The 23,087-nt window shown below is 39.2% G+C and overlaps 1 protein-coding gene across 2 annotated transcripts in view; it reads right to left on the bottom strand.

Moving 5' to 3' along the window:
- The window catches only part of spon1a (spondin 1a), a 71,058-nt gene that overhangs the window by 5,368 nt on the left and 42,603 nt on the right, over positions 1–23,087 (bottom strand). The window contains exons 7-11 of one of the 2 annotated variants that reach the window (XM_034116184.1): positions 14,486–14,550; positions 6,232–6,433; positions 3,490–3,630; positions 1,958–2,033; positions 1,122–1,304 (exon numbers count right to left, since the gene is read on the bottom strand). In XM_034116184.1, coding sequence (XP_033972075.1) covers positions 1,122–1,304; positions 1,958–2,033; positions 3,490–3,630; positions 6,232–6,433; positions 14,486–14,550 — 667 coding nt within the window. The remainder of the gene's footprint in view (positions 1–1,121; positions 1,305–1,957; positions 2,034–3,489; positions 3,631–6,231; positions 6,434–14,485; positions 14,551–23,087) is intronic. The other variant, XM_034116185.1, reaches the window with a different exon arrangement.

Genomic DNA, 23,087 nt, shown 5'->3' with positions numbered 1-23,087 from the left:
GTTGGTCAAAAGGAATCTTTCACTTAAAGGGGACCTATCATGCAAAATGCACTTTTGTACGTCTTTTATACATGAATATGTGTCCCCGGTGTTCCAGGGAACTCACCAAGTGTCAGAAAACACAACCCTCTCTATTTTCCTCCATACCCAAATCTCTAAAAAAGGGGCTGCAACGGATCTGATAAAAACTGATCCAGATTTGAACACTGTCCTGACGTCAGGACGGTGGCGCTACGGCTATTGGGCCAACTCCACCAATCAGGAGGAGACAGCCACGGCCATTGACGTTCGAAAGCGCTGGAGACGCTGTAGTACATATGCCAGGCCAGTAGATGGTGCTGTTCATCACAGAATCAGCCCTTGCAAATCCAGAGCTAAAAAATGTCAAATTGAGCAAAATGAGGCATGGCTAAAATGCATGATCTGTTTGGTATTTTGAAAAAAAAAAAAGTATAAATATGCCTTATATAGGTATGGTCCTACACTATATTATTCAAATATAGCATGATAGGTCCACTTTAAAGGCAGTACGTGGAAATAGACCAGGTGGTCATCAATTATATTTCACTAGACGTAGATTAGACCAAATGAATCAAAGACAGACAGACTGGCTGATCTCTGTGGACACCACATTTTCTGCCTTTTGGGTAAAAAAGATGAATAATCGAGACAGAGAATATAAATATTTAACAGGAATTAAACCTTGAACACCCAGCAGACATAATGTATTTTTCTCCAGACATCTTATGAAATATATTTATTAGCCTCATGGAATTTGACTTGTCCTGCTATAAAATGTAAAAGCCTGCCATATAAACAAAGTGCTCTCCTCGCCTCTCCGTCTGCTCTCACTTTATTGCTGCAGTAGAATGGTACCTTGGGTATTATCAATGGCCTTATACAGAAACGTTTTTCAAAATGGCAACACTTCTCGTAGTGTCAAAACATTATTGTGAGCAATATTCTTAACATATTAATACAAATATAAAAGATAAAAAATGCTCATAAAGCTGTAAAGTGGATGCTGAACCTTAAGAAACCTCTAAATTAATGCAATCATCTTTTTTTCATCACCTACAGAGAGTTCTTTGTTTTCCTCATGCTTTCGGTCTTAAACTCACCCTCATCGCTGCAGCCAGGCCCCATGCAGGGCTCAAAGTCCTGAGTGTGTGGGCAGGGCACACTGAGGTCCAACTGGGCCTTAAGCATCCTCTGCCTCATCCGCTTTCCCTTTTCACAAGTGGCCGAGCTGCAGGCGGACCATGGAGACCAGTTGGAGTAGATACACGTCTCCGGAGTGTCGTCTGCAAGATAATGAAGGGAAAGCAGACAGTGTAATAGCCTTACACAATGTAATGGAAACTGTGCCAGCTTTTATGTGTATGTCCAGTCAGTGATCTGTAACTAAGTTCATCAAAGAGATAGCAGAAGAAGAAGGCTTATGAGTTATCTTGCAAGCAGATTCATGCCAGCAGTGCCTCCATGTACCAGGATGCCTTGCATGCAAGCTGCTGATGCCCAATCAAACATGTTGTTGCAGAGTTGTGCCTATACCTATTCAGGTAAAAAAAAAACAGCCTGAACCAAGACGGCAACAACTCTTTATTATTTTCAACTGTGAAAGGCAGTGCAGTACAGCTTTCTAAATTCTAATTATAACTTTCACAATAAAAGACACCATTTTATTTACACAAGACGAGTAGAAATTCAAGCTGAAGTAGTTTGTAGTTCCTCCTTGAGTCAAACTACGTCACTATGACATCAAATGACGCTGCTGTTTACAGGCAGTACAACAGCTTTTCAGCAGTGCTCTACCTGATTATTCACTATAGGACGAGTAAAAAAAAGGTTACCATCACACTGATAGACATCCACATAAAAAAGGCTCAACCTTCTCTTTTAAATGAGCTTTTAATAATGTATAAGAGAAAGAGAAAGACAGAGAGAGGATACAGACCTTCCTCTTTCTCCTCCTGGGCAATATCTGCTACAATGTCATCCACATTGTCTGGCACAACGTTGCACTGTTCTCCCTGCAGACACACAGACACACAGTTATGTGGGAACACACTCCAGCACTCTGTAGATGTTCTTTGGCTTTGCTCTTTCTGTTTGCTCTCTGTGTTTTTTAAAGCAGTCAGAAAGAGTGACAGGCAGCAAAGGTCTGCATAAGCTTACACAATTACTTAATCATGGTATTCAAACAATACACAGGAAGCAGACAAATTGTATAACAAATGATGGTGAAAGACCATGCATTATGCAATTCTGAAAGTATAAACTGAGCGTGTGTGCTAGAGTTTGTAAGTAAATGATGATAAATGGGTTGTGGCAGAAGTATCATGAACTCCCCGCAGCTTCCTCTAGATGCCACTGAAGGACGGCTAACCTTTAAGCGTGTCTGCTTTGCAGCCAGAGTTCCCAGGGAATGCATTTCACCACCCATTAATTTATAATTAGAAAAAGTTCATATTTCATTGAGTGAATTTTTAATACCTGCCATAAATGTTTTCATTAACTTTTTTCATTGCTTTGTGTCATTTTAATTGGCTGGAATAATCTTAAATCTGCATCCCAACACATTTGAGACATCATTTTTTTTAAATTATTATTCATATTCCTTAAGAGTAATTAACACAGGTGGGGAATGGTCAGCATATTACTGTTAATCATCATTCATGTTAATTGAAAGAATATCACATTGGAATATCTGTAATAACCCTCCTTACTAGTGAGTTTGATATATACTCAACGACACATTACGTACTCTCTCTGACATTTGATAAATAAGATCTAACTTGGCTTGTGTTTCATTTTTTCTTCAATTTCAATAAGCAGGGAACAAATTGTGTTGACAGGTGTTCAAATGATTTATGTTCACCTTGTACTCCCACCTAGGGCACTAAAAAACACAGGACTCAGACCCAGCACTAATCAATTGCTGTATTGATGGACAGACTTGAAGTCCCCGTCATACCTGCTGAGCTGTGATAAAGAAAAGGGAAAGGTGTCTCGCCCACCTCTCTGTCTCTGCTTTGAAGCTTTTGAATAAATCCATATTTCATAATGATTGGAGATAATTAAGGATGCCAGTTCTATTTTTATGTGGATTGAATTTGGCTGTTTTATAAATGTAGCAAAGAGTCAAGAGGGGTATGCGTGAACTAAGTTTATATGTGAAGAGGAGTAGAACTGAGCTGGAAATCCTGGAAGATCACTTCAAAATACCGCAGTAAAGCAAGAGTATCAGAGCGTATGAAGAGAAAACTTGCAGAAAAAGTCAAAACACAACAGAACAATTACATACTTTTTCTTGTTTCTACTGGATGTGATAAGAAAGGGCAAATTACTACAACACAATTAAAGCCTTGTTAGCATATTGTGGTGGTTATCAATTGTAAACACGCCTAATGTTTACCTTAATCTGTTAAATGACAAATGCCTGCATTATTATCAGCTATATTTGCTTTAAGAATTGACTGGTATGACCTTTCTGGCAATGCGGTCCACTATGACCCTGGCCACAGGTGTGATGGCGCCCCCTTCAGAGTCATAGAAGGGGCTCTGTGGGTGATCCAGACTGGTCAGGGGACGGATCTTATCCTTGGAATCAATGGGCTTGTTGGGAGACTGAAAAAGGACAAAAAATACAGAAAAAGAGACACAAAAAAAAAACAGAAAGCCGGTGATCTTAGGGATTTCAAATGACACACTGTCAGTATGAGAATGAACACAAAGTCACTCAAAGTTACTCAAAGCGCAAAGGACAAGTCACAAAGTTATAGAGCAACTGTGTAGGAGAGATGAATTGTAAAAGGGAGATGCTCTTATTAGTCAACAGTAAAGGTCTGCCAGCATGGGGTTGATGGAAGAACCACCGCCAGAGGCTGACGGCAGGCAGAAGCTCATCCTTCACTCCCCACTGAGGCCAACAGAAGGAAAAAAACAGGCAAGAGCAATTGTGTTAGTGTTTGAGAGAGAGAGAGGGAGGGAGATAGGGAGAAGGGTAATGAGTGGCCACTAATTAAAAGATACAGTAAAAGTAATGGGACTGAGAATGGATCTCATTACTCTGTTGCAGGCCTGTGCCTTTAACAATTGTGTTACACAGACACAAAGTCCCTTCCCACTTCCAGAATAGTCTCTGTTCCTCCACTATCCTGCTGCAAAATGTATTTTTGGAAAGAGGGTTTCTTTCATTGCTCTTTCTAAGAAGCGTAATCATGCTTCTTGTGTGTTTTGTTGTCGCTCTCTGATTAATGGGTACTACAGTTTGAGAAAGCAGTGATTTGAACAAAGATAGCAGTCCCTTAATTTTCTTGGGAAATCATGCATTTGGACAAAAGGGGCATAAGAATGGATCCTTGAGATTCAGATTAAATTACACCACGGGTTGCAGAGGAGACACATTTAATTGCTTTGATGCTAAAGAAAACATGATTATCCTCAGGCATGTTCTTTCGTTTTTAGGGAGCATATGTTTGTGGATTTATGATAATATATTCAGGGGTAATGATATTTCAAAGTAAAGCATTGGTAAGAATCCCCAGAAGAAGTTGCAATTTTGAACACTGCTGCAACTCCAACTGCTGACTATGTTATAAAAATACCAATCCACCATAGTCAAACTACAGAAACGACTTCCTGTGGATTACAAAATGTAGTCCCTTTCAACTTACGGTATCTTCATTTTAAGTCTCTTTTTTTTGCGAGAGAAGCAAACCTCACAGCCTTGAAACCCCTGCTGTATTCAATTTAATTACTGCACATTCAGTTTAATAGACTGTAGTTATATCTATGCATGTATGGATCAGCATATGGCAAGCTCAAGCTATGTTTGCTATTTAAAAGTACCCGACTTTTTGATAGTCAGTCTAGTAGGCTCTAATGTGTGTGTGTGGTGTGTGTGTGTGTTTGTGAGAAAGAGAGAGAAACAGAGAAGGAAGAGAGTAAGACGGAGAAGAAGAGTGAAATTATCCCTGAGGCTGGCCAAAACAAGCAAGCGAGCACAGTTCAGTGGGTTCATCTGTGAGAACAGCCAAAGGTTTCTCACATGTCGTTATTGAGTTTGGTCAAACATGCGCACGCACAGCCTCATCTGTTAGTGCTGACTGGAAACACTGAGCACGCAGCACCTCAGGGTGAGGGAGGGAGGGGAAGACGCACAAGGCTGTTAAAGGAGAATTGGATGGGGGATGACACTTGAATTGTTGCAGACGGGCAGTGTGTGAGGAGGTGAGAGAGGGAATGATTGTGAATGTGAGCAGACAGGAAGATGAAGAGGAAGAGGTTGGCGTGATGACAAGGTCAAAACGTGAGTGTGAAGGGAAGACTTGAGAGTGAGGAAGAAGGTCTTCCAGGGGGTAAAAGGTGGAGAGAGTAGCAGCCTGCAGACGGTTGTGATTGCTGTGGGACTGTGGGGTTGTAACCTGAGTTGAGTCATACATTCAGAAACACTGTTGTGACTGTTGTATGATGATCACAGAGAACTCATTTCCCCCTAATTTGAAATTCAAGTAATAACGACTGGTACATTTTTAAATTGAATACATTCGAAAAGGATGTTTCACAAAATAATGAAGGGATAACTTGGAAAATAATGATCACAATATTTCTGATTTAATACCCCAACATTGAAATTGCAAGAATATTGAAGGGGTTAACTCTGGGTGCTTTCACAAAATACTTACAATTTGAAATGTTCGCTTAATAATCTTTAGTAATGTCTATTGTTTATTGGCTAGGTGGGTAAAAGCTAAGTCCAGAAGATAACATGGCTTTACTGTTATGCAGCCTTAAATATCAGGAAAATATACTTTTAATCGTGTCATGTTAGAGGATATGTAGCCTCATATCCCTGCCTTCTTCACCAAAAATACTGGAAATAAATAAAAGTTAATTTATTTTCCCCCATGAAACAACATAACACATTATATGTTCAAAAGATAGATCAGTCATTAAACAAAACACAAGCCAGTGTTTCCCATACATTGATTTATTTGTGGCGGGCCGCCACAATTAAATATCGTCCGCCACAAATGGATCTCATATTTGGGGGGGATTGGGGGGGTGGGGGGGGTTGCGGTGCGGTTCCCCCACAAATAGAATCAAATTCTGTGGGAAACACTGCAAGCCCATGTAATATAATAACGAAGCATTTTTGTATTTACACTTAGGGGAACATTACATACATTCTAATTAATATCAAATTGTTACAGTCTTTTTACTGACCTCATATGACACTCCGCTGTCAGTGCCAGCATCCCAGGGGATCATGTCCTGCACCACCCTTTGGACCCAACCACACTCCTTGGTACACAAGTCCTCCGCAGACAGACCAACGTTCCAGTCTGGACTGGGCCCCAACATGGTCAGGAAGGACATGAGGTGACGGCTCCGGTCCACGGAGAACTCTGCTGAGGGGGCGGCCCGCCTGAGGGAGAGAGTGATAATGAAGTCTGTGTGATTCAACGCCGTTTATAAGTGTGAGTACGGGAGAGAAAGAGACGTCAGCTGCATCCCAAATGGCTCACAAAGGTGTGTCCTTCACAAGACCTGAGGCAAGGCTGCATCTGCTCCACCTTTAATGAGAAGTCCAGCCTGAACAAAAGCAAACCTAATGATGCATTTGGTTGCGCCTAATAACCTAATGAACGCGTAAAGTCTAATATTTCCAATTGAGTCTCCAGCAAGTTGTGCGTAAATGGCCCACAAAGTATAAAAAGAGGGGTAAAAGTTTCTGATATCCAAGTAAAGAAAGTTATGATATGTTACTGACAGTTTCTCACCATTAATGGGAGGCTGTATGTAATTGAATTCAATAAAAAAGCCAGTGGGAAGGTTTATTATATCGATCCACTAGTCTGGTACACACGAGTGAAATTTATATCAAGGTTTTTTGGCCCTGATTCTGTTAATATTGGGTATGTGCGGTCGGATAACAAGGTCAACCTTAAAACCAGAAAGAAAGATAGAACTCATTTCATCCCCAAAAAAACAATGTTTTGCCATGGATGCTCAGTAGGCTTTATATAATTAAAATATTTATATAAGAATAGTTTGAGGCATCATTCATAATGTTGATTTTCAAATCATTATTATAAATAACTTCCAGAAACACTGCATTCCAAAAAAGCTTTCTACCTTCTCCTCTCTCTCTTTTATTTTTTGTTGTAAAAATATAGCATGCATATTTCAGAAAATAATTATAACAACGTAGTAAAATACATTCAGATTACACTTAAAATGTAAATCGCTCTAGGAAAGAACAATTGGTTATTATTTATGAAATCAAAGATAGCACAAGCCACCTGGATAGGTTAATATGCTGAAATCATTGATACGATATCAAAGGTTTGGTCAGAGGTCTAATTGGGGGAATAAATGTACTGAAACACATTTTTAAGCATCAGTAGAGAATCCATGTATTTCAGGGTGTTAGAACTCAGAGTTACTCGCGCTGTTCAAAGATCACCATTGAAGAGGAAACTTCAACTCTCCTTTAGAGACAGAGAGGTACTTACACTGCCTACAAATTACAGGGAATGAGAAAAAAAATCGGTTGACATATTTTACACTCACATTGCCAAAACAAATCAATCTCCTCAATGTCTTTATTCCAGGACAGGAGACAAACACAAAGCTTCTGCCTTCTGTCTTGACCAATGATTAACCACTAAACCTAAATAAGAAATACCCCAGCCCAAACAACAATAATTAGGAGTGGGAAGGTTCTAGTTGTGAGAGACAAGTCACCAGTGACTACCTTTCACTATCAATGTCAATCCATTTGACTTTACTCAACTCACTCCTGCCCTTGTGCACTCTAATAATGGCCTCTGAGGATGTGAAATAGCCCTTGTCCCCATGGGAACACACGATTTACCTCAACTCTCCCGGGCCTCTGCTCAGTGACTGCTGCGAGAGTGAGGCTTATCTCAGACAGCTACCTGGGCTCTTCAAAAATGTGGAGTTGATAGAAAGGTAGAGACAAAGTCTGGGAGAAAATGAGGAAAGCATTAATCACCCTAGGTAACCCGAGTGAAATGCTTTTGTTATTCAAATATGCTTCTATTAATAATGATGTGCAAATGTCGAGAGGTGTTATTAATGCATGCTGTTGCTACATGGGGTTGTACATGGGCATTTGATTGCCTCACTATGTATAGAACATAAATGATTGCTTACAGCCCAGACAGAAATAAAGACGAGGCTCATTAACAGCTGTAGTCTTGTATTCAATGGCTCCTTATTTCACCCGGTTGCCCACCTTACTTTTTATAGCTGCCGATCAAATGGAACCCAAACAACACAAAAACAGTTGTCTGGTTATTAGAAAGACATGTGACAAGAGTGAGCGGTTGTTGGGAAACGACAAGGAGCACACTGAGTGTCGTTTAGATACTGAAGCTGTCCTGGAAGGAACCATTTAAATGCAGTATAGATTGATTGGGTAGCGAGTGCGAGGACACAAAGAGTCAGGTAGTATTTCATCATTATTTTTAGGATTTGAGAGTTATTTATTTCATCTATAAGACACTAACCTTCTTACTGAGTGTTTTTGTGCATTTGTGAGGGACAGTGTGTTTGAAAAGGAAAGGATTTAAGTATGATTACATTCTGAGTACATACTGTAGCAGACACAGCCCAATGTACTTAAGTCTTTCAGTTCGGGAACATGTTCCTTAGACACTACAATATAGAAAACACTAGATAGGGAAACTGAAATTGGTGTCTTAGACCAGTGGTTCTCAAATGGGGGTACGCGGACCCCTAGGGGTACGTTGGAGTACTGCAGGGGGGACGTGAGATTTATTTTATGTTAATGAAAAAAACAAACATAATTAATGCATTTAAACAAACTTGACAAAGATTAACTACTTTATTCCAAAGTTTACAGTAATTCTGGATAATAAAATGGGAAAAATAAACGGGGTGCTCTCTTTTCCTCTCTCTCGTCTCCTGACAGCCGGTCAGTCTCGTGCAGCTCGCTGAACCTGTAATAAGTGACCCAACAGTAAAGAATAAATATATTTATAATTAGTTTAGCTAGTTCCAGAGTAGATAAACTAGCTAAGTGTGTTAGGTCTAACTCTTAGTGTATTTTGCTCCGCTCAACGGTCCGTCACAGCGGGTGGAGCTGTGATCCGGAAGAGCTGCGTGTTCTCCGTCAGCAGCAGCTGATCTGATCTCTGATCTCTCTCTCGTGTCCGGTTATACTTCACTCGCGTTTATATCCAAATCTATCAGATCTAGCTAGTTCTAGTTAATTATATGACTGCCTGCGTGTCAAAGGACCTAAACAATAAGCGTTGCTTGGCAACGGCGTGTGGCCGCAAAGTATAGTGCAGCATTATGCATTTGTTTATATGAGGGGTCAAAATCCCATGCTCATAAAATGCTCATATATTTTTTTCTCTTCATTCCCCACGCCCCAAAATAAATAAATATAGGCCTACCAATTTTAGGAAAAGTAACGAAGTTTGAGCAGTGTGGGTTTTATATGAACAGAGTTACACATATTTCAAAACGTGAAGTGTAATAACTGCAGTTTGCCTCCCTGTCAGAATGACAAAGATCCTCAGTGAAGCACAAGCCCATGTTTCTCACTAAATTGTAAGTACAACTTATTGAAAAGATCAGTTCAATGCAACTAATGTCGTCTTAGTGTTATTGCATGATGTTAAAATTGGTTTGCAATGAATTTAGTGTTGGATTGTAAACATTTACAGTGTTTCTCAGTTTAAGTTGTTGTTTTAATAAATCAGACACTGATGGTGCAGCGCTGAACTGTACCTCTTTATATAGTCATTTCTTCCCTAAAAAATTGTTTCTGCGCTGATCAGGGGGTATTTTATTTTCATTATTGAAAAAAGTTTGAGAACCACTGTCTTAGACAAGTGTAGTTTGAGATTAAAAGAAGTGGAAGTGGATGGACATGACGTGCTATTCAGTGGCAGAAGCTTGCTGCTGGCATTATTAGTGCATACCTGCTATCTCAGTGCCTGCCTACTCGTATACTCTTAGTCTTTGTCTGTGTAGGAAGCCAAAGACATAAATAACATTTAAATGTCAAGTTTTGAATAACATTTTCATCCCTCTTTTCAGGAAATGAAAATCCATGCTAAAACTTAAAATGAGAAATGAATGCCTCATCTCCAAAGATACAAAGCAGTTAAGACAACCATCGGAACACACCATGCTTTTGGTCCAAATAATAAGAGCTTAGAGGGAGCTGAGGCAGGGTACACACACTGATGCTCCAATTGGCTAACATTTAGAGGAAAACTTCTGTGCTGGAGTTATTTGTGAAATATAATGTATTCCCATTTGCAGACTTGGAATATGTAGTTTCTTATATGTGGTTTTATGTTTGTCAAGCACATATAAATAACATTAAACACATCAGCCCATTGGTTTGGACAGCAATATAATGGTGAAGTATTATTTGAAATTGACATCATGCTGTTTAACTTAATTCCGTTATTTATTTGATGATCTTTTATTGTTCCATTGTTCTTTTATTGTGTATGATAAAGAGTTGTGATTAAGAGTCAGTTGAGCCAGAAGGCAAAGCTCAAAATCCAGTCCATCTTCATTCCTGTTGGGAAAATACTGAATGTACTCTTCCGATATCAGAGTAGCACATGAGAACAAAGGCCCTACGTAGCTGTGTACGTGACAGGATGTATGATTACCTAGAAGACCGTCAGGACACACTGTTGTAGGCATATGATAGCTATGTGATTAACATGATGATTCAGCCTCTATGGAGACAGACATGACAAGCATGATCATTTCTGACATGGGTTTTAGCTAATCTAAACAAAACATTGTATACTGCTTTGAACCGGTATTTCTGTATCTTGTGACTGTGTAACACCCTCTCTTTTATATAAGCATGTGAAGGACACTGTTCGGGGGAACTAGTGGTATCATATGCTCTGTATGTGATGACTACTTCCATTCCTGCAAGGATTCATAAATACATGTATCCTGATATTGAAGCTCAAGCCGGTGGCAAGTAATATTTTTCTAACATTTCCTATCCTCACGAGTCATGAAAGATGGGTCATGACTGAAAGAACAAGATTGCAAGTACAAACAGCCAAAATAAGTTTTCATCTGAGGGTGGCTGGCATCTCCCTTAGGGATAAGGTGAGAACTTCAGTCACCTTTGAGTGACTTGGAGTAGAGCTGCTGCTCCTTTGTGTAAAAAGGAGCCAGTTGAAGTGGTTTAGGCACCTGGCCGCCTCCCTAGAGAGGTGTTGCAGGCATATCCAGCTGGGAGTAGATCATTGGACAGAACCAGGAGGACCAGGTGGAGGGATCAGACCAGAATTAGAGCTATAGTTGATGTGGCCAGGGACAGGGAAGTTTGGGGCCCTCTGCTGGCAGCTGATTCCCACAGGACCCGACTTGGGATAAGCGATGGAAAATGGACGGATGGATGGATTATTGTTTCATTGCTGACATAATGATTCAATGGGCTTGATTTGTTTAGCAAAAGCCTGTGTCCTGATACATATCGATAGGTGATTAAGTCATCTTTTATTTTGTATAACAAGCATCCTTCTAATACTCTGGGTAGAAATTCCAAAGGTTTATTAGTTTGTTCCTCTTATGTATCCGGTCTCAGGAGAGCTTCTGCTGTAATATGTGTCATAATGTCTGTCACTTCTTCAGCCTCATTTCTTTCTCATCACCCACCGTTACTCTCCTATCACATCTCTGCTGCGTTGCCCATTGTTTCTGAAATTATTTTTCTCTTTTTAGACAAATAAAATTGATAGCTGGTTTTAGATTAAGCGATTACTTAAAAAATAAGCACTCCTTCTACTGCTTCCTTTTTCTGCATTGTTGCTGCTTTCTGTCTCTTTCCATCTATCGTATTCCCTTTTATCAAATAGAAGTTTATTGAAAGCTTTGATTGAAGACCATCTGTTTAAAACAACTGGATAGGGATGACGAGATAATTGACTTTAATTAAGGGAATTGCATTTTTCTAATTAAAGCAAAATCCCTCCTAATACAGACATACACCGGAAAGGGCACACATGAATATGTACACAGTATTAATGGAACCGAGACTCACAAACACATCCTGCTGTTGCACATGCTGACGTTAATATGCTTCTATGCATTTTTTAAATGTAAGGCTAATTAAGTCTCTGAAGACTCTTTAGACTTTACAAGATACGTCTTCCAGCTGGTTGAGTAAAGCGTGGACTGTCTTGTAGTTATCAATACAAAACTGCCTTTCCTTCTCTGGCTCCAAATCAACGTACTTGTTCTGATGTGCTGTACACAATTATCGTGTGAAACAATTATTTGGTTGACTGCACAGCACACAGAAAGCTAATTAGTGGATATCATTACTTCTATTCCTGTTTTCTTGCCTTTTGAGACTAAAGTCATAGCCCTTGCTGAGGTCCCGTGGTTATTAAAACAACACAGCATAGGCCTTAACCACTGAACTTCTTCTGAGCCAGCTGAGCCAACAAGCTTCTTGTTTTTCTCATGAATAAGAGATTAAATGGCTCTTGTGAATTTAGGAGTAAATGCACACAAACACAGTGTGCATGGTGTGGCTGGCAGTTTCAGGGCACCTTTGAGCTGGGTTTTCACTGATCAGCACGCTCTGGGCTCCGCTAACTTCTTACCACTGTATCTGCTGACACTACTACAGTATCTTGTTTGTGAATTAATTACTATAACATGGCTTACAAGTTGTGATAATATTTTGGCCGCTCAGTGGCTGGAGCTAACGGCCCATATGAGGTCACTGTTGCCTAGTAAGCTGGTTCAAATCCCAAGCCAGTACATTTCAGGACATGTCCTCTCCTCTATCTCTCTCTTTGAACTCTAAGATCTGAAATAAAGGCCCTTGCATTAACTTGTTTACTCATTTTAACGTAATATGATTTGATAAATGCTTAAAATAATCCATCACAGTGGACATATGCATCTATGAGGAGCAAATTAAAATTGCAGAGCCACTAAACCATAGACCTATAACGGGTGCTTGGGCTAAATAATGATTAAATAATACAACACATTCACAGCTGGGGTTAGGCATGTAAGAGAGGAACCTCAAAATGAGTTGTTAAGTTGGCTGTTAAAGAAGAGGTCATTGTAACCCAAGACTCCCCAGTCGGTTGAAAATCAACAATTCCTTTTCCTACAAACTACTTATTATTCCTGTTTCATATGTGTGACATCAGGAATGTATTGTAACGGCCCGACCACACGGCGGCGTGCATTGAAGCTTCAACGCTTCTGCCCATTCACTTTGATTGGGGTGACGTCACGTTTCGCCAAACTGCATTGTGGGAGCGAAGCGTAGCTTCAGAAGCGTTGCTCGCTGCAAAAGTTGAGCAATGTTCAACTTTTGAAGCTTCGGCGGAAGCGTCAGCCAATCGAATCATATGCCAGTACAAGCTCTAGCCAATCAAACCGTGTGCTTGTGTGTCCGGGGCGGGAGATTCATGTGATTGACTGTTGCTCGAGTTTCAGCCCCCCCCGCTGGCAAGCTTCAACGCACGCCGCCGTGTGGACGGGCCGTAAGGGTAACATGCTGTGATTGCACTGTGATTTATTCTGTTGAGCTGTAGCTTACATTGTCTTTGTATTGTGTTTGTATGTGCACCCTGAATTTAAATCAAATTAGCCTTGGAGGGAAATGTGAGATAACCTTGAACCATGAAGTGCAAAGTGAATCCCATCTCTTTGATAGTTTCCAATCTTAATGATTTAAGAGAGCAAAGTGTGATTTGATGTGTTAAAGTTTAATAACTCTGCAGCAAAAGCCTAAAGAGGGAAGCGAGATGTTTTATTAAGTTAGTCTTCGTGCTGATTTATTTTGTACAAGATAGGGGAGAAAAAGGTCTGGTGATTTACAAATGTTGATGACAGTCTGATCTGATTTGATTGTAAAATATGTAAGAGTTGTTCCTATCCTCACACTGTTGTTTTTTTCAACAGTGTGAAAATATAGATGGAGCACTACAGAAATGTATTCAATTATTATTTAATCCAATGTATGTTGGGAATAGTTTTAAACATTGCACAATAATACATTCATGCATTAATTCATGGTACACTATATACTATTCATAAGCCACGGTTCTATGAAGACAGGACTAGATGTTTAATATTAGGGGTTTTAGTCTCTATGGTCTTAAATATTGTGCACAGCGTTTTGAAAGAGAGGAGACCACTGTGCTTTAATAAGAATAACAAGAGCAGAGGAAGATCTTGGAATCTGTGGCGAAACTTTATCAAGTTTTAAGCCTATTGAAGTAAACTTTATACAGTCATTTCAATTCAACCTATTGGAAACTACTGGGTAGGTTGAAACATTGTAAAATATTGAAAAGATGATTTTCAATTTGTATTCACTTTTTTGATTAAACTTGCAAAACCAGCAGCACAGTAAGTAGAAAATGTGACGTTAGTTTTATGATAATCAGAATAGATCACTTACACATTGAATGGTTGCCAGGCCGGCCACTGTGCTTTCATTTTGATGACTGTCAGGACCTCATCACCCTAAAGAAGAGAGACAGACAAAAGACACAAAAGCTGAATCTCAGTCCTCTCAAATAATCCACACTTTTGAAACATCCTGCTTCACCGCTAAATGATAAAAAAAAATCAATGGAAGACTTTCCATTTACACAATATGGTTCATTATGGTCAGGGGATAATGATGTTTTTTGTGTTCAAAGATTACACTTTTCGGCACGATTAATTTTGGAATTGGCCTCTGCGAAAGTTCATCAAACCTCAACATGCGCTTTCACATTGAGAGTGTACAAAAGATGTTCATACAATGATCACCCCTTAAATGATTACATTACTTTATGGATTTAACTTTAAGGTTTTACGACTTTCACAACATTAATATAGCAGCAAACAGAATCAGAATCAGAGTTGCCAAGTTTATTGCCAGGTAAACGGAATTTGCTTTGGTATCTGGTGGAGCGAACATAAGCAATCTAAGAAAATAAGCTGCAATAGTGGGTAAAAAAATAAATATATAAGGATAATAGAAAACAAGTATTCTTAAGAAACAATTTAGCATTAAAAAAGGATACTAAAGAACAGTATTTACACCAATTTTAAATGTAACTATACAAAGAACCTTAAAAGCTAAAAACAAGAACACTTAGGATAATGAAAATATGACAGCATATGGCACATTATATTTTAAAGTGGAGGGCTGTGCAGACATGTTATACATTTACACCCCCTCTGTACAGGCTGTAATCTGAGCTCATCTGTTTTCTGTTTGGGCCGACTGCATGCCTGTCCCTAATGAAAACATGTCCTTGAAAATGGTAAGCTAAAGGAAGTTTAGTGTAAGTTTAATCAGAGAGACTATATTCATGCTTCATTCACTCTCAATTCTCTCTCTTACCTCTCCTGCTGCTTTTAATCAGCTAATTTCTCACTTGTTTATATGTTGCCACGATCTCCTTCAGCCAATCACGTAGCTGCTGACAAACTTAAAATATATTCTCCTCTCTGCTTCTGTAAGCTGTCATTTTATGCGATATTGTTGCAGCAAATCTCCTCTTTCACCTTCAGCCTTGTCTTTATCTCATCACCATCACCATCAGTGTCTAGACCCCATGTCCCCAGGTTCCTATTCTACTCACAGCTTCACCATCCTCTTAAAATAGTTGATGTCACAATGGGGTCCATTTGCCAAAGACTATTCCCATTTTCCATCCTCTAGTGCACATGTCAATAAAAACTCTGTAATTTAAATAATCTCTGATTGAAATTGGTTAATGCACACAGTATCTGAAGTGAATACTGATAGGGACACCTGCAAAAGCAAGGTCTACATAAAGGACAACAATACCTTAAAAGATCCAATAAAAACTACAAACACAAAATGAACATTTACATTAGAAAGCTTTACAAATACAGCTGTTCTTTTTGTTGTTGCAGAGCTTTCATAGAAGATGACATTGTATTGTATTGTGTTTGTGTTATTGTGTCTAATCCCCATTGGATGGAAAGGATACAAATATTCTTATTTCTTTAGAGCAAGCTTAGTGTTTACAGTGGAATATTAGACTGCATGTATCATCAGCTACAGATATATGGGATGTGGGGGATGAGAATATGTAGTGGGAAAAAAAAATATGCCAGTGTATGGATCAATCAAACGCGCACAAATCTAGTCAAAAGCCCACAGAGAAGAAGATGACATGGTCACAAATTTGCAAAACGGATGAAAAGTGTTCAATTTTCATGCAAATGTCTGTCTTTCATAAAAAAATGTGTGTATGCATATTTACAAGGTGCTATTTTGCTGCAACTCTATTTCCTGTGGTCAGAAAAAGGGTTTGTTCAAGTAGCCAAAACGACAGCACACCCATCTCTGGCTCTGTGTTATTGAATTGCATAGCAGGAAATCTGACAGGCTGATAATAAGCACAGCAGACTAATCCTATTTCAGATTCAAGGGTGTTACTGATGGGCTGTGCCTCTGCTCAGGATTTAAATATGATATTTTTGTGCTTTTTGCATAGTTCCACAACCCAACACAGTATTGCATTCTTAGGAAAGCGTTACACTTTCGAATAAACATTTCAGTCACTATTAAATCAGTAAGTGAAGCACTTCCGAACTTAAAATGAATAGCATTTGATGTGTGAAAAAAAAGTCAAGGCGCTAGTTTGGTTTCTGTTCCTGGGTGGATTCAAACTCTTATATATTTTTTTAAATAAACTAAAGCTGTGACAGTATTGCCCCTTCTCAAGTAACTGAAGATAAAAATACATTGAGAGAAAGTTTAGTTTTTATCAGACCACCTCTCTCCTAAATGAGATCTAGGACAGAGTTATTCACCATCCAATTTCCTTGGCTGAAGGTAAAAAGAAAGAAAAAAACAGGTGAGATAAAGAATAAAGCTGGCGAATATTGCTGCGAGACCTTTAGAGAAACAGATATCTCACAACCAACAGCGTCAAAGACAGTGACAAGGATAGTGAGCAAGCCAAAAAAACACCTTCGCCAATAATTTTGTCTCTTGGCAGCCATTTACAGAACAAATTGAACTGTCCAGATGCGACTCATAACTGCTGAAAAGGACACATTTCATGTTCTGCACCTGCAACCCCAGTAACAACATCACAGTCTCCTCATTTTCTCTCCCTCTACTTTGCTCTTGAACATCCCAAAATAACTATATCTGAATGGCTTAATATACAATGGGAAGTTAAAATTGAGAGAATGCTTTTCTCCAGTATGAAGTGATTATAAAATATAAGTGGAGACAGGTGTGTGGATTTTAAAGTGCAACTCTGCACCACTGTGTAAATGTGTGTTTCTTTTTAGGAGATGACAGCAGGGACTTTTCTCCCTCCCTAAAGTGACAGTACATCACACTGGTGAGGGTAAAGCTCTTAATAGGTGAGGGAAACTCATTTAATAGGTATCAGTGGGGCTAATATCATTAGCACAATTATCACGATTATCAGCTAAACGCAGCTTACTGTGATCATGAAAATACCACAGCAACATAAACATAACTAAAATGTTGTAGTTTGTAAATATTTATAATAAGTATGATCCAAAACAGCACATCATTTTCAAGTAGAGCATCATGCTTAGGCTACACCACTCAGTATATAATCAGTCATAAATTACACAAATTAGCCCCAACATCTTTGACATAAGAAATACTACATTTGCAATTTATTGTACACTTGTAGTACAGTTAGATAGAAACACACACCTCTGCAAGGGCATCTCCCACATGTCCTCCAGATATGCAGCAACCCCTGTGTCCAGTTCAAAGATCCCTGACTTACATAGCTTTAAACCAGGGGTCTCCAACACGTCGAGCTCGCGGGCAGCTTTTCAGTAGCTCGCCGCTCGATTATCGATTATAGCGTAGTAACGTTGCTTCTTGATTTTTTGATTTTCTTGACAATAACGTTTTTTTGTTTTTGAATGTTTTCTGTGACACGAATATCAAATTGGTCTGTGACGCAGAGATCAAGGAACAGACGTGACAGAGACACAGGGATTTATGTTTTTTTTAAAAACACTCGTTATCGTCATGTCAGGTTTTTGGTGGATTTAATCAAGTCTTGGATTGCAGAGTATGAATGTCCTCTTGCTATTTTCAGTTGATAAATACGTGTGTAACGTTTATGAAGGCAGGAGGAAAAAGCTTGCACGATCACCATCTCCTCTGTTCCTCCAAACCCCCGCCCCCCCCCTGAAAATAATGAGTGACAGGCTAATAGTAACCTGATAGAAACTTTATTATTCACTTAATTACTGATTGAGATATGATGAAGCTAACTTAATCTCATACATTCATGGGATTTATGTAACAGTAAGACAGAGAATGTAAGTGTGCACCCACATGCAGCATTTTTGTTTTTATAATGCTGTTGTAAATACTCCTATTGTCTGCTGTGTTCAGACTTAAGTCATGTGTGTGATGCCACATTCAGGACCTTCAGTAACAGAAGACCGTTGCTAGAAGCTGCAGCCAGACTGCAGAAGTATTAGTTTTTTGTTTTTGAGGATGGAACAATTTCACACACAGATATAGGGAGGCTAGACCTATACAATTGATTTATTATGGTTTATAATTTCATGTCAAGACAAAGAAAAAGAAGAAAAAGATGGCTGAACTGTTCAGTGTCAATCCTGTGGAGATGGAGGTTATAAATCTCCTAAATCATGTTCAGCTTAAGTCTCAGCAAAACTCAGAACATTTCTGGAGCCTTGTAGACCCAGAAAACTATAAGAACATTCACCAAGCAGCACTGAACATGTCTGCTTTATTTGTCTCTACATACCTTTGTGAAGCAGCTTTTTCTGACATGAATGTCATGAAATCTAAATACAGAACAAGACTGACTGATGGATATTTAAGTGACTCTATTAGAGTGAACCTAAGTGGGTACACTCCAGCATACACCTCTATGGTGGACTCCATGCAGTACCATTCATCTCACTGACTGTACAAAAGAGTGAATGCACTTATTTTACATGTGCCATAAGATGCTTGTCAGGTAGTGATTAAGGACGTTTATGTGAATTTTCAGTGATGTACTTACTATGTACTATGTTAAATAATATGTGAGACATTTTCATTTTTTTGGACCTTGATGTGAAGTTAAGATTTTTGATAAGCTTTAGGTATTGCAATTTCAAACGTGTACAAAAGTAGCTTAATTCAACTGATGAGGGCTATGTGAATAATTGTAAGCAATGTGATGGAAGTAGCTCTTGGCCACTTTCATTTTTTCAAAGTAGCTCTCGGATGATGAAAGGTTGGAGACCCCTGCTTTAAACACATTATTTATAGTTTCCATTAAAGCAATTGCTGCATGTGTATAATGTTTTTTGTGTGTGACGTTTGTTACTTTATAGACTTTAATGAGAACAATTAAATCTGCAGATTAATAATCTTACTGATAGTTTCAGTCAAATGTAAAAAGTCCTGCGGCCCTTGAAAAACATAAAACAAACTTTAAAGGTCATTCTTCGTATGCATTTTTACGGTGGCCCGGAAGTGCAAGACACCACAGCATTTCACAAAACACCACAGCATTTCAGAAAACACAACAGCATTTCAGAAAACACCGCAGCATTTCAGAAAACACTACAGCATTTCAGAAAACGCAACAGCATTTCAGAAAACGCAACAGCATTTCAGAAAACGCTACACCATTTCAGAAAACACAACAGCATTTCAGAAAACACCACAGCATTTCACAAAACGCCGCAGCATTTCACAAAACACAACAGCATTTCACAAAACACAACAGCATTTCACAAAATGCCGCAGCATTTCACAAAACGCCGCAGCATTTCACAAAACACAACAGCATTTCACAAAACACAACAGCATTTCACAAAACACAACAGCATTTCACAAAACGCCCCAGCATTTCAGAAAACGCCGCAGCATTTCAGAAAACGCCGCAGCATTTCAGAAAACACAACAGCATTTCAGAAAACACAACAGCATTTCAGAAAACGCAACAGCATTTCAGAAAACACAACAGCATTTCAGAAAACACAACAGCATTTCACAAAACACAACAGCATTTCACAAAACGCAACAGCATTTCAGAAAACACAACAGCATTTCAGAAAACGCCGCAGCATTTCAGAAAACACAACAGCATTTCAGAAAACACAACAGCATTTCAGAAAACACAACAGCATTTCAGAAAACACCACAGCATTTCACATTGGACGGAAAGGGTATTCCTTTAGGGAGAACACTTCTTGTTTGTGATTGGACAGAGCCAGCCAGAGAAGCACTGCTGTGATTGGTTGTTTTTGCTGCCAGTCAAGAAATGACACTTCGTGATTGGTCAGCACCCGAGCGCAACATGTCCCAACACATCAACCGTTAGCTGTTAGCACACACTCAGAGCTCACAGCTCCTCATATCTGTTCAGAAACTGGACAAAAGTTAAACAAGTACAAACCACAGACTGTCTATGTCATGGCGAATACAGTCGCTGCTTTATTTATGTCTGTATGACGCTGTTGTGAGTGTGGACGGAGCAGCTACAGGTTAGTTTAGCCTGATCGATCCGCCCCCTCTCCAGCACGTCTTGTTTGAATGACAGGAGTAAACACTGACAGCTGCGGTGAAACTCGACAACAAAATGAACATATTGACCGTGATTTAATTGTAATACACGTTTCAAAGTGATGCCGAAGTAACTACATACTGATACCGGTTAGTAAAAACCATGAATTAATGCTTTGACAAGTCTGCAGACAAGACGGCAGGCGAAAAGCTTTTAAAATGCGTGTTTTCTGAATGGAATCGGATCCATCAGGCTAAACTAACCTGTAGCTGCTCCGTCCACACTCACAACAACGTCATACAGACATAAATAAAGCAGCGACTGTATTCGCCATGACATAGACAGTCTATGGTTTGTACTTGTTTAACTTTTGTCCAGTTTCTGAACAGATATGACGGAGCTGTGAGCTCTGAGTGTGTGCTAACAGCTAACGGCTGATGTGTTGGGACATATAGCTGTTAGCACACACTCAGAGCTCACAGCTCCGTCATCAATCAATACGGTCAATATGTTCATTTTGTTGTAGTTGGTGTCTCCCATAGGATTTACATGGAGATACGCCCCGCCCCCTCTCCAGCGCGTCTTGTTTGAATGACAGGAGCAAACACAGCTGACAGCCGCCGTGAAACTCGAGCGATTAGAGCGATGCGAATATTGGGTAGTCTACCATAGTATTTACATGGAGATAAGCCCCTTAAAAACCATGAATTAATAAAGCATTAATTCATGTTTTTTTCGCATCGCTCTAATCGCTCGAGTTTCACCGCAGCTGTCAGTGTTTACTCCTGTCATTCAACAAGACGTGCTGGAGAGGGGGCGGATCGATCAGGCTAAACTAACCTGTAGCTGCTCCGTCCACACTCACAACAGCGTCATACAGACATAAATAAAGCAGCGACTGTATTCGCCATGACATAGACAGTCTGTGGTTTGTACTTGTTTAACTTTTGTCCAGTTTCTGAACAGATATGAGGAGCTGTGAGCTCTGAGTGTGTGCTAACAGCTAACGGTTGATGTGTTGGGACATGTTGGCTGTCGGGTGCTGACCAATCACGAAGCGTCATTTCTTGACTGGCAGCAAAAACAACCAATCACAGCAGTGCTTCTCTGGCTGGCTCTGTCCAATCACAAACAAGAAGTGTTCTCCCTAAAGGAATACCCTTTCCGTCCAATGTGAAATGCTGTGGTGTTTTCTGAATGCTGTTGTGTTTTCTGAAATGCTGTTGTGTTTTGTGAAATGCTGTTGTGTTTTGTGAAATGCTGTTGTGTTTTGTGAAATGCTGTTGTGTTTTCTGAAATGCTGTAGCGTTTTTTGAAATGCTGCGGCGTTTTCTGAAATGCTGTTGTGTTTTCTGAAATGCTGTTGTGTTTTCTGAATGCTGTTGTGTTTTGTGAAATGCTGTGGTGTTTTCTGAAATGCTGTTGTGTTTTCTGAAATGCTGTTGTGTTTTGTGAAATGCTGTTGTGTTTTCTGAAATGCTGTTGTGTTTTCTGAAATGCTGTTGTGTTTTGTGAAATGCTGTTGTGTTTTCTGAAATGCTGTAGCGTTTTTTGAAATGCTGCGGCGTTTTCTGAAATGCTGTTGTGTTTTCTGAAATGCTGTGGTGTTTTCTGAAATGCTGTAGTGTTTTCTGAAATGCTGTAGTGTTTTGTGAAATGCTGTGGTGTCTTGCACTTCCGGGCCACCGTACATTTTAAAGCATAAAAAATCACCAATGTGGACTTTTCATGAAGCAGCAACAATATTGTATGGACTAAATAAAAACGTAATAATACTAGTAAGAAAAAATCAAATACAAATCAAGCAGAAACCTAATTTTGCATAATAATAGCACTAATGTAAATATTAATTCCTAATCATACTGGACCCATTCAGAATATCAATTGCTGAACTGCAGTTTTCAAGGTTAAATAAATCACATGAAAAATCAACAATTAAGAAACCAAATGAGTCCAAAGTTGGGAAGAAAGGGACAATTCTTTGAACCATTGAGGTGGATCATTTATGATACAATCATAATATGTTAAATCTTCAAGATACTGAAAGACAGATCGATAACAATGTGATGGTTCAATGTAAACCAGTGGCGCTGCGCCCAGATGCAAAAAGCATAGCATGGTTTAAACAGGTATAGGTTCAAGGTTCAAGGTTCAAGGTTTCAAGGTTTTGTATTTGTCATACGAACATAGCTACAGTGTAGTTATGACGATGAAAGGTTAATGACTTTGAATGCTTCCACGTATTACACATCGCTATATCATTATGATTTTCTCATTTCTGTCATTTGTATCCTTCACAAGTGCATTAGTAACATTAAGCTCTGGTGTTTACCTCTCATGCAATTCCAATATCAGTGACATTTGATGAGTCCTTCCATTAGAGATACATTTCAAAGTATGCTGCCATAAATTAACTCACTTTTGGCACTTCGCACAACTTTGCTTTTGGGTTTAATGACTAGTAGCGGAGACATCTTTTTTTGCTTAATGACAGAA

Source organism: Trematomus bernacchii, unplaced genomic scaffold, assembly GCF_902827165.1.
Source record: "Trematomus bernacchii unplaced genomic scaffold, fTreBer1.1, whole genome shotgun sequence".
Lineage (NCBI taxonomy): Eukaryota > Metazoa > Chordata > Actinopteri > Perciformes > Nototheniidae > Trematomus > Trematomus bernacchii.
The sequence above is the reverse complement of the archived record's forward strand: the minus strand, read 5'-3'. Positions and strand labels throughout refer to the sequence as shown.